We start from the raw sequence: 14213 nt of genomic DNA on the forward strand, positions 1-14213 counted from the left end.
ACTTCTAATAGGTACCTATAACCAAAATAAATTATATTATTATGTCTACTACAGTTACACATATTCACTGAGTAATGAGTATTAATATTATATAAAGTTTTTAGGTATTAGTTATAAAGAATTATTTTTATAATCTATAATAATATGTACCGAATCTGAAATTTTAAGCACGAAACATAATAATATTTATCTGGTTACTTTGATCAAATACTTTCCAAATCATAATTTATTTTCTATGATTATTACCTATCTAATATCTATATTAAATACAAAACGTCAAAACGTGTTCTTGATTATTTTTTATATTATAATATTATGATTTATAACAATTAATAATTATTAATCAAAGTAAAAACTATGAAATTAACACTATACAAGTAAGTGCCTTACGGCCTTACCGATCTTCATTTGAAATCCATAGAGATATTACCAAATAATATTAAATGGTTACATTAGGTAACGGATACAATAATATTTTATTATAACTAAACACAGCTTATAATAAACACATACATTATTATTCATAGGTACCTAAGTATGTTTACAGAATAATATACGTATGTAGTAGGCTCATTTTATGTACAAATTTTATTTGACAATATATAACGTGTATAGACTATATTATGGATTAATTTTATTAATTTTTATTTTAAAAACAATTTCAGTGTCAGTCATTCATGCTTATTTTACAGAAACTATTCCTAAGTTACTAATTTTGTCTTGTTGAACCTATACGAATAAACAGTATGTTTGCCTTATGATTCCATTGAACTTGAACAGAAATACAGAAAAAAGAGTAAAGACGTACCTAATAAATTCAAATAATATTAATACAAACTATTATCATTGATTCTAAATATTGTAATTATTGATATTATAAATTATTAATTGTTAGTCATAGCCAGGATAAGCTCTTATTCGGTATAAAAAGTACCGAATAAGTTATTTGTAATTTATTCATTTAGTAAAACTTAATTCCGATATAAAAAAAAATAGCTTAAGTTTATTCGATGAATAAAATTGATTGAAAAACTGACCGTAAGTATATTAAACACTGTTTTTATTGATTTAACTCATTTTATAAGCTGTATATTTTGACCGGTCATATTTTTCTATTATTTTTAAACACAAAAAATAGAAAACAATAAAACTGCAAAAATAATATACATATAGGTAGGTATAGTCAAGTATTTTCTACCTAACTTAAAATAAGCTTAAAATATACTCAACGAATTTTCATCCTGGAAAATTTGAAACACAATTTCTCGGACCTCTTATTAAATTTCTGACTAAAAATTGGTATAAGTTTTTCAAGTCTAAACTTGCATATTATAGTTTTGAGTAACAATTGAACAATATGTAAACAACAATACAATTAATAGGCATATACATAAAAGGATAATATTAATCAAAATGCCTTTAAAAACTATTATCATATGAATGTTTGAATTTGTCATTTGGCTAACTAAAATATACAATACGAATATCAGTCGAGTAAATTAAAAAATAGACCTCTCTATAAAAATGTAATAAGAAAATTGTTATAAATTACTTGGGCGACAACTTTACGAGAATAACGGAACAACATTGGTGAATGAAAATATATTTTCGGGGAGAATATTATACATATTATTTATGCTAACTTAAGGAAAGACGAGTGATCATAAATTTACTATAATAATCACCGAATGTAGATTTTTGTATCCATCAGATTAATATACTGTTTCAACATATTGTCTATAGTAAAATAAAATATTGTCAAGCTACATACAAGGAAACTACATTTTTAATAAACATTAAATTAATGATAAATAAAAAGAAATGTATTAATATGATCAACACAATGATTTTAGACGTATGTTTATAATTCAGACTTCGGCTAACATGCAGTAGGTAAACGACTATTTTTTTTTTTTATATCATTTGATTATGTGTGATGTGCCAATATGTATCACAACTCTTAAACAAAAACGATATGTAAGTACCATAATAAAATTATTGTTGTATTAATTTCAATATTGCGTAAAAATATAGCATTCATTTTTTAAATAAATAAAATTTTATCATTTATAAATGTACATTGTACATATATATTAATATATTATATATAGGTACTAGCTGATCCCGAGCACTTTGTTGCCCGTAAAAAAATGACAACTCTTAAAAATTGTGATTTTTCAACTCCTTTTGGGTGTAACTAATTGCTGCACTAATTGCGACTCAGCCACCCCGGACAATATGTGACAGCAAATCAAGTAGACAATCCACCTGCTATAAGTGCAACTCAGTTACCTTGGAAAGCAATTTGCGAAAACTCGATAGCAATAATAATAATAATAATAATAATAATAATAATAATAAGTAATAACCAATTGAAACTAATAATAAATTAATACTTATTTCTAATAATTATTTCTCCTATAACCAATAGCAATCATTAATTTTATAAACAAAATGTCCATCCTAAATCTCAAAATCCCTGTTTGAGCACACCTCCGGGTTGAGCCTACCTCGTCCAATTGTAAATCCAAACCACTCAACCACGCACAAAAAATTTCATCAAAATCGGTGCAGCTGTTTAGGAGGAATTTGAATACTTACACACTGACAGAAGAAATATATATATATATATATATATATATATATTAAGATAATATAGTAGGCGTAGCGTATGAATAAAAATTCTTTATAAATATTATATCATAAAATTAAGTTATTATAAAATGATTCATTATGTTGATGTAACAGATGGTCGCTTTCTAAAAAACCGTTCAGACTTTTGATTTCACTTATTTTTTTTTAAGTGAAAGTATAGTAACGAATTTCGTTTTCAAGTTTTAAACATTGTAAGTATATAAAGAAAATAATAATATTAAATTTACTTCCTTATGTATTTTTACGATTTATTTCCGGAAATTGTATTCCATATGGGTTACGTTGCGTAATGTAAAATTTGAAAGTATATTGCGCATTCGCATACCGATATTTTCCTTTAAAACCGGTTTGATACAAATCATCAAAATCATCATTAGGTTCACACAACAGTTTAGTATCACATTAAGTATAAGTTGTGTTTTTAAAATTAAGTTTCTTAGGCGTATAAATATAATAACTGGGTTTAGGATTTATATGCTGTATAAATAAGTAAAATAATATGCAATAAGAATATAATAAAATATAAATAATTTCTAAACTATCATTAAGTTAAGGAGATATCTTCCAACTTTAAAATTAATTTAATGAGAAAACAAAAGTTACTTTATATGTAAGCTGAACATTATTGTTGTTAGTCTTAGTCTCAAATTAACCCATATTATTTTTAACAGATTTTAATTTATTTTGTCAAAGCTAAAATCACTGATTTTATTAAATTAAAACTAGCATTATAGTAATACGAGAAATACGCAAAATCTAGCTCATACATTACTTTAGTTTAAATATACTACACAACATACGTTTTCCGTGTTTATACTCGTAGTTTAAAAAAAGCAATAATATGCATTATATTTCAAATATGCGAAAATATACATAACAAAAAATATTTCTTTCGTATCAGTATGATGTGGTTCATGGACATAACTAGGTAACCAAATGTATAAAAGAACCATTAAAAAACATACCAATTCATATATATTATAACCCTAATAATTACGTATAAACCTACCTAACCTATAAAATTATACCCACCTATCCACTTTTTCATTGTTATAAATAATATTATTGTAGAGATTTTTATTGCTAACCATTTCAGATGCTGAACGTTATTTATAATTTGCATCTCGTGACTATATGAAAATATATTTATATTATAATTTTTATATTTAACATGTTTTTATTATATTAAACATGCACTAGTATCAAACATAATGCAATTCTCACGACTCATATAAATATTTTGAATCACACAATTATATTGCTTAGACTCCTAGAGTATGATATGATCATTCACTCGTGTTAGGGTTCATAAATATAATTTAAAAGTTTTATTTTTTATATAATTAAGACGTATATTATAATGTAAAGATTGGTAGTATAATATTATTAGACACTTAAATGAAATTAGAGATTTATTACAAGTGCGTTAACTAGTCCTAATATAATATTATTATTTTTGCATACTTGTCCAGTTAAAAACATGAAAGATTTAATGTAGGTATTTAATGTTATATTCAAAAGGGTGGGGGAGGGGGTGGAGGGTTGAAAATGTTCATACGATACTGGAAGAATTAAATGAAAGTAATTTTTAAGCATTTTGTTGTATAATATTATTACTCAGTACTATTGAATTGTAGAAAAATAAAATAAAATGGGAACTCAAAAAGAACATTTAAAATAAATAAAATTTATATATTAAGCGACCTGATGATGTTTGGCTGATTTGCGCGGACAGTAAAGTTCTGAACATAATTATGTAGATAATTATTTCTGGCTTGTAGTTTAGACTTAACATTTTTTATGAGTACAAATAATTTTTATATAATATTTTACAAATTTTAAAAAGGTGTATTGAAATATTTTAAGAATTTTTAGAATATTCATTGTATTTATTAAAGTTTTATTCATTCCCTCAATAATTGGAATCTAGACATTCCAGAGTTAAGCTAACCAACAATCAAAATATCTAAAAAAAAAAAAAAATAAAAAATAATTGGTTCAAAAAATAGTAGCATTTTTGATATAATAATAATATAATATTTGAGTATGATTGTCAATAGTATGATATGGATAATTATAAAAATAGTAAACATAAATATATTAATAACTCACATAACAATTTTATATATTTCATAAATCAATCATTAACAAATTAAATGTTTTTTTTAATGTGATTGAACTATACCTATAAATGATTTCACTATTACTAATATTCTCTTTTTAAACAGGATATTTTTTATATTTTTTTTATTTGAATATTATTTTGATTGGATATTTTAAATAGAAGATATTTTATCCCAATACTATGTTATATTAACACAGGGAAGTATATTTCCCTTACCTCTTAAATTATGCTAAAGTGCTATTAAATTTAATAAAAATATAAAATACCTACCTAAGAAAATGTATTATTTTGTGTTACGACTACAATAATAATACGCTATTCACAGTATTATAAATCTGTTAAATGTAAATTCTATTAAAATTATTATGAAACAATTATTTACCTCCTTGTGCATAGATTTCATATCTGTGAAGTATTGTTTATTTCTATTTAATCATAATAGTTTTTATAATAAAATACATCAATAGCTAAGCTCAGCATGTAAAAAATTAACTGAAATGTGGTCCCTTTGCAAATTAAGAAAAGGTATTTAAAATGGTTTTTTTTTTTTTTTACAATGGTAATTTATTACGCGTTTGTAAGTTGGTATACATATTTGTTTTTAATATAAAATTCAAATCGTGCCTTTAACGTTCCGGACGTTACGGTTCTTTTTCTATTTCTTTTTTTTTTTCAAGGCTATTAAAAAGTATTTTCTATTTTGTTTTAATTTGAAATTTGTATGTTTTACTTGGCGTTGTTTTCATTACGTAAACGCATTATACCATCGGGGTTAATGTCAGATGGGTCATCCCATCATGGCCGTGAATGGTTGGTTTACAGTATATATATATATATATATATATATATACCCAAATCCTATGAAAGACGTAATATAGACTAGCGCGTTACGACGAGTGCACTCGTAAATAAATTGACTGTAATATATCAAAAAGTACTATATAAATATGAATATTCATAAAACACTACGTAACCAGAATATGTCTTATAATATAAAATCGTTTCATATAGGATGGTTATATACATATATTCTCCAATTGCTACGGTAGGTACAAACATCGGATCACTATCCAACTAACGAATTTGGCAATTAGTTCACGGCGTTATTACAATATCGAATACGGCATAAGTATTTTAATGATATTATATCAATTCAATCCTAACCTAATTAACCAAGTTTCTCCAATTTACTTTGATAACGTTGCTTTGGTTTTGTTTCAAAAGCAGTTAGTTTTTAAATTTACATTTACGTTTCGGTCCGGTGTTATAAATTTATTTGTTAGACATTACAATTAAAAGAAGATTTCTACGTCTTCCACAGAATTTTCGCATCTTATTTTTAATAAGTTTGCATAATTTTAAATAAAACCACTGCAGTCACATCAAAAAACTTCTTTAGAACATTTTCAACTGAAAAAGTTTGGCCGGTGCTCGGGAAAAAGGGAATAAGTCCATTTTTACTATTTTTTTTTTTTTTTTTATTGAATATTCTTGTAGATTATTATAAACCGCATCGATATTGACATTAAAAAAATGTTACGAATTGTAGGTTAATTTTTTTGTAAAACCTATGAGAAAAAATGAATAAATTATCAGTCATTGTACAATTAGGAACAGTTTATTGTAGTTTTGTCAAAACCGTGTTTTTATACTTATTCCCTTTTGTCCGGACACCGTTCATTTGTTATATATAATGTCAAAATAGCTTGTAGTAGGTAATTAAAGAGGTAAATATACAATACATACAAATGAATTTTTATACATTAAAAAATATCGAACATATATATCTGATATTAAAACAACACAATACTTTTTTTTTTTAAATAGACATTACTGAAATAATATTTTTGAAGTGTGAAAATAAAACGACGCAAACAAGTATGTGGATAACATTATTATAATATTGTGCCTTTGTTCCGTATCATACATTACACGTAACAAATTATATATTTATCATTAAAAAAAAAACACATGGTCAGCTTAATAAGTTACCGCTGTCTCTAATTCTTTACAAATATGAATAACAAATAGCAGTCTATTATTTTTGTTGTTTTTAAAATATTATAATATGTACCTACCTGAAAAAAGTCTTGAATTGAAAATCCGCATGGGTGGACGGGTGGTAATATCAATTTAAAGTAAACGTTGTACACCGTAATTATAGGCACCTGGCAATTTGATAGTTAATAGATATTCATATTATTATTTTTATTCTGGTAAATAGGTACACAACTGTAAGTTAAATGGAAAGAAATTCCATTTCTGCAGATCGTGTGACGCTTACCTACATCAGATAAAATGTATCGATTGTGTATAACTTTTATGTCGTTTATAGTTATTTTGTAGTCTCATTTGCTTATTTCGTTTTAATTTGGTTTCGAACAACATTTCACAGCTGCAACGGTCGGTAAAGTAAACCATTTATATACTTGTCATGTAGAGCGTTATTAATTAATGTAACATTGGTTAGACGAATACATACCATAATTGAAAAAAAAAGATATAATAAACAAAAATGCCCTTTGGATAGAGCACTTACGAGCATAGAAATAAAAATAAAACTTAATAGAAATGAATACTTTCCCATGTGACGTAAGGTGCCTGCATATAAACAGTTCGTTTCAAAATATCTAACACAAATTTCAAAGCCTAACTCTATGGAGGACGACTTAAACTAAAATGAATACTTTACTACATTTAGGAGGTACGGTAAATATAATATATCATTATTATGCAATTGAATATTGGGTCAAAAACTAAAAGCTCTAATAAACACCAAGGAACCATTTAAAGATATACGCTCGTAGAACACATGCTCCTATTGGTTAGATCGTTTTTTGTTTCAATGACAATCAAAACTCTAATTAGTATACCGAAGGTAAAAATTACAAATCGATTAAATATTTTACCATCACTATAATATTGCCGTCCAAAATAAAATAGAATGCGACTAAAGACTATAATTATTATTGAGCAACGGACAATTTATAATATATTATATAAGTACATATGGTTTAATTATTGACACTAGATTTAATAAAATGTCAAGGTTTCGTTAATAGAAATCGTTATGTTTTGAGACGAATTAAAAATAATTAGACCCTCCGTTAAAAAAAAAAAAAAAAAAAATGAAGTGATCTCTAAACGTGAGTAGGTATAATAATATTATGACGTCTCGTTCACCAGTATAGAGTCTGTGCTATTGAGTCATCTACGCACAGTGTTGTGTAGCAAGTCGCTAACTATAACGTAATGTTCAGCGTGCAGCGTAGTATTACCTGTACAGCATTGACGATGGTGTACGACGATAGCATCGGCCACTCCCAAGACAGCACTGTTAACGGTCCGCTAATTATGCACACCATACTGTCAGCGACGCACAAGTTGAGCAGCAAAAGGTTGTTGGACACCTTGTGGCCCACGGAAAGAGCGAGAAACACGCATAAATTCGCAGTGGTGCCGATTATCGCCACAAGTACCACGTGGACGGCCATCAATGATGTAGCTATGGTCGAAAACCCATCGTCTATGAAATGTTAAAAAAAAAAACACATTATAAGTTTGCGTTTATAATTTGAATTAACTGCAAAACCTAATGATTGATATTACACCGTAGTCACGGTGCCATAGGCGTGTTTACGGGAGGGGCCGAGGGGCACCCCCCCCCCCCCCCGGCAGACTGTACCTTCAACAAAATCATGCCAGAACAAAAAAAAAAAGTCGCGCAATGTGTACCCTACTACCCTGCAGTACCTACCTATAGATTTTTATTAATTGTAATTTCTTTAGTTCCGAATTTATTAATTAGTGATTATATTATCATATAGTATTATGCTCATTAATTCTTTACAACTACCTACATAACATGGAACTGTTGTGCCCGTTTACCAGGTCTTGCGCTGTGATATCACAGATTAAATACAATTTTATCTAACCTGTGGTAATATGGTTTTATCAGCTGATAATGTCCAATTACTGATTATTATTTCAAAAATGTGTTTAGATATTTTACGACTTATTAAAATAATTTAAATTTTGTAAGAAACTCAAAATATTTATTACTGATTAGTTAATAGTTTTAAAATTTGTATGTTGTTTACCTTGTATAATGGGTGAGAAAAAAGTATTTTTATTGTTTTGACAATGGTTATACTTTTTGATTTCATAATTAAAAAATATTCCTACCATTGTGAATTTTGTAACATAAAAAACGAATGTTTTTTCATGTCTAAAAAAAAATAGGTCTCACAATTTAAAAATTTGTTGTGCCCCCTCGGCCACCAAAGTCTGAACACGCCTATGAGTCACACAGACGTCATTAATTTTCAAGATCGACCATGAACCATATTTTATACATAAACGTACATCTCACAGATATATATATTTTCATAATCTGAGCTGAGCGATATGTATTGATTTTACAATGATTTTTCCTATACTCAAGTTAAATTATTAACCCATTATACACTGACCCATTTGTAACTTACTGTACAGCAGAGCGACATCCACTTAGCCGCTTTTTTTAATTTGATATTCTGGATATTTAAGTTGTTATGACATCTGATATTTAAGAAAATAACGGTTTTAAAAGCGATGTTTTTAGGAAAAATTAATTTTTATTAAATAAATTACTTATTACTTTGGTATCTATCAATATAAATACATAAAACCAATATACTTATTCATAATGGTCGACGGACAATCTCCTCTCAGAATCGTTCTTCGTATATAATGATTAATTATCAATGGATTCAAATGTAACACATACATTACAGTGAATTACTTCTCAATGACGAGGTACACTCAACACCTACTGCAGGCTATTGTACGGCATAGCAATTACCCACTTGCCTACATTTCATTTACCATTATATATTTATATAGGTACTATTATTATAACATGCTGCAGAGTACAGGTTGTTTTGTTAAATATAGTAATAAGATAACTAATTTGTCAAAGTTCATAAAACAATTATGTTCAATGCACACAACTTTACGCACTACTTATACAATTAAATGTAATAGTAGGTACATCAGTTACGCATACATGTTTAAATAATTATTACATATTTGAATTTATTTTCTTTACGACTGTAGAAATAAATTCAAAATCAAATACAATTACAAATTTTCAGTCGTTTAGATTTGAGTAGGTAACAAATTACAATAATTATTTTATTTCGTGTTTAAAATCTCGTATTATAATATGATTAATGATAGACTAGGCATAGCATAGTAAATATATAATGTTAATAACATTATTACATAATAAACATTATATAATCATTAATCATTAATCATACAGTACACATATATAATATTTGAAAATTTGAAAAAATAAATTATGAAAGAAATGAATATATTAATTAATTAATTTAATCTACATAATAATTATATGTATTATGATAAATATTAATATGCTACAACTAACTTTACAACTGGTCGCAACACAACATATAGAACGTTACCAAAAATGTGATTTATTAGACGTACCAAATTAATTTATTGAATTTTTATTTTTTAATAATTATTGTTTTTTTTTTTTTTTTTATTATTATTATTTGTATTTTATTTGTTATAATTATTTTATATAATTTTTATTGGCATTTTTTATTATCGGACACGACAAGAAGAAGAACTTTACAACTTGGTAAATTTATTGAGGTGCCCGAAATTATTTTACTAGGGGGTGGCCCGGGAGAGGGGAGTTTATTTGTAGATAAAAATAAATATAATATAACATATTAGATTTTAGATTCCATGCGAGGCGATTTATTTATTATTCTTCTGTTACACGATAACTGATAAGTTTTTAAAACAATGCTTTGTTTTTTTGGTATTTTTGAGAGGTCAAAATAGGTCCAAGAGTTTTTAAAAATAATAAGAGTAAAAACCAATTAAGAAAAAACGGAAATTTTTACGCAAAACTAGTTTTTTATGAAATCTATTTTGATTTTGTTGGTGTAACTCAAAAAATAGTTATTTTGTCGTAATTTAAAAATATTATTCGTGGGCATTTGCAATTTTTAATGTATACATGCTCGGACTGGCTGGGATGATGGGATGCTACAGCATCCCTTTCCCTAAAATATATTTGCCTAATATTATTTATCATATATTTAAGGACGCAAGACACCTAATTAACAGCAGATCGTTACCAACTAACGATTATTAGTAATTTATAATATTGTACAATTTTTATTGAAAGTTTGTTGTAACTTGGTACTTATTTACGTTTTTAACGTATATTCAATATTTAATATTTTTTTAAAACAAAATAAAACATATTAATATTTTATAAATAATCTACATGTTTTAAATTTGCCCCAACAATTTTTGCTTTTTACCCTTTAAATTGTGTAGCATCCCGTGCTCTTTTTTACCAGTTCGCGCCTGAATGTATATTATTATATTTTATACGCACAATGACATTTTCAATTGCATTGAAAAATTAATTCAACCTAATAATGCATTACTAATTGTATAATTAATGGCATTGATTGCAATATAAATATATCATAATATGATAATATAATATTTTGTAATATCTGGCTGACAGACCTTTTTCGTTCAAAATCGTATTTGGTATAAAATTACGTAGTATAACATTGAATTCAAATTTAACACATCCATTACAGTGACCCATACGACATCTAATGTACAGGAGAGCCACTAGCTCACCTTTTTTTTTTATAATGGTGACCTTTTTTTTTTTGTATAATGTAACGTAATTTGTTATTATAGTAATTTATCATAGTACCTATACTCAATTTAAAATAAATTTCCGAAAAGTCAGGGGGGAAATGTCCCTGCTTACTCTTTATTCCGGTCACCTATGAATATTTAATGTTTTAGGCCCTAATTTTGGTGTCGTTTTTTTTAAATGACAGAAAAAAAGTTCTCGTTTGAGTTTTAGTGAATAGCGGTATTTTTAATTTTTTTTAATTTTGGTGGACTAGGTATAAACTTTTAGACTCAATAACCATCATAAGTATAGTTATTAAATTACTTACAATAATGAGAAATAATTAATTTTAAAGTTATAATAAAAATATTAAAGAAATGTTATAGATTAAAAATAATGCAGTATATATTAATATATTATACATTGTAAATTTGTGAATTTATATAGTATATATATATCTAATCTAAATTAAAAGTTATATGCATCATTAGGGAGTAGCTGTGATCAAATTTAACTACCTATGTAAGGATTTAAAAATAAATGTTAATAATTTAATTAATGGATTAATATATGATGCATATTTTTAATTCGTTGTCAAATATGAGATGTATTAGATATTCAATAAGGCGTCTGGTGATCGGTTGGCACCCATGGCTGTGATATTGGCGTATGTTCGTCTATTAATGGAACTGTAAAGATTTTCAGACTGAGCAAGATATTATATGGTAAACGGGAAGAAGAGAGATGTTTTTGCATTTTTAATTTTTTGAATATTGCAGCACAAAAGGTGCATTTATCCAGGAACTACCGGTATTTAAAGGTACAATGCCTTTTTTTAAAGTATAATATTAAGAAACGAAAATACATTTTTAGCAAAATATAACAATAAATTCGTCATAATTGCTGCTGTAATTAGTGCCTACGAAAAATTTTAAAAAGTTAATCTTTACACTAGGCAAATACATTTTTTTTTTTTTATTATATTATTATATTATTGGTTTTTAAATATTAAAATAATGAATTATCTATTAAAAAAAAAATAGTTCCTTTATATTAATATATTTTATGGTAGTATTATCAACTATAATCATAAATAAATTGTATCAATGCAGTATAGGCATATTGAATAATGACGCTAGATAATGTTGATAATAGTTTAAATTGTAAATCGTACATAAGTTGGTACTGAAGAAATGAACATTTTAATTTTAACCACTTAGACGTCTAATGACTGATAAAATAATGACTCTATACCTTCATAGATTTTTACTCGTAACTATTTGTCTCTCTTTTCGTATATAACTCAATACTATTATTGCTACTAGTTTATTGTTTTGTGTTCACTAGTTTATCACACACCAATATACCATACTAGTACAACTACGAGTACTATACTACGAATAAACGAGTAGTAACAATGGTTGAAATATACAGGTTATTTCATATAGACTCGGATTTTTATCATCAGATACAAAATGGCTGTGCAAAGGGACATCACAAATATCAATAGTTCGTATCGTGAAAAATTGTTGGCTCCCATTACAGTGCCATTTTTGTTTCATCATCAAATATTTGATTGAAGAGGGATATATATACAATAACCTTGTATATTTAAAACAAGGTAGTAATTAGGATTTTTAATTTTTAAAACCCCCCTAAAAATATTCATAGAAATTATTAACAGCGAGTACCTATTATTAATAGGACGTCGTACCCGCTATGTCATCTTCGTTTTACACACGTACGACATAACAAATTTTCGTTCAGTAGTTCAATAGTGGACAGTTAGTTTTGATATTAGAGTGAATTAGTCTAAATTATCAAACTTAAAGGTAAGAACATTATATATTGAGTTCTCTCGTTGATTTTTTACGATATTTTTTATTTTTCAAGTTAATTATGAGAATTTTCACATTTTAATATTTTACATACTCATAATTCACTTAAAGATTAAAATATCGTAAGAAACCAATGAGAGAATACCGATAATATTGTTACCTGAAAGTTTGATAATAGGTCTAATATCAAAACTAACAGCACACTATTGAAACTGCTGAACGAAAGTTTGTTATATCGTACGGAGACAACATATGCGGGTGCGACGTCCTCTTAACGTATATGCCTACCTATTAAGGTAAAAAAAATAGTAATTTAGAATAATAAAATTATTTTAAATATTTATGGTACCTAATTCATGTATAAATGTTATGTAAACAATAATAATATAAACGCATTATAGTATAAATAATATTTATATGGGTGGATAAATCTCATCTTAAATTAACATGGGTAGTTAATAGTTTCTTTAAAGACATGTTTAACCAAAATTTATTTTACTTTGCCATAATAATACTCGAGAGACACGTCGAATAAAGTTAAATCGTATAAACTTTAAAGAAACTATAATAGGTATAAATGTGTAATGTATAATGCATTATGTAATAACGAAACCATAATGATACTTCCAACCATTACCGGTTAAAATTTAGAGAACATAATATTATTTCTTCTTTAAACATATTTTAACTCATAAATTTTTAATGAGCAAAATAAATTATTTCAAAATGTTTACGAAACGTTGAACTATTGGTTTTACAATAATGAATCACTCCTTATAGTCTTCCACAGGTAATACCCTTTTAATTAATATCTCTGCGTACTCCCATCAAAATAAGCGTTGTGATAGATTAAAATAATTTAATATTATCTCATCTAATTAAAAAATACTTGAATTTGTTTTGATAACCG

General features: G+C 26.3%; 1 protein-coding gene across 3 annotated transcripts in view; it reads right to left on the reverse strand.

Annotated features, from left to right (window-relative positions):
- LOC100572872 (probable G-protein coupled receptor No18) overlaps positions 1 to 14213 on the reverse strand; it is a 120047-nt gene that overhangs the window by 51065 nt on the left and 54769 nt on the right. For all 3 annotated transcript variants that reach the window (XM_029486594.1, XM_003247342.4, XM_029486595.1), the window contains one exon: positions 8059 to 8306. In XM_029486594.1, coding sequence (XP_029342454.1) covers positions 8059 to 8306 — 248 coding nt within the window. The remainder of the gene's footprint in view (positions 1 to 8058; positions 8307 to 14213) is intronic.

Source organism: Acyrthosiphon pisum, chromosome A1, assembly GCF_005508785.2.
Source record: "Acyrthosiphon pisum isolate AL4f chromosome A1, pea_aphid_22Mar2018_4r6ur, whole genome shotgun sequence".
NCBI classification, from domain to species: Eukaryota; Metazoa; Arthropoda; class Insecta; order Hemiptera; family Aphididae; genus Acyrthosiphon; species Acyrthosiphon pisum.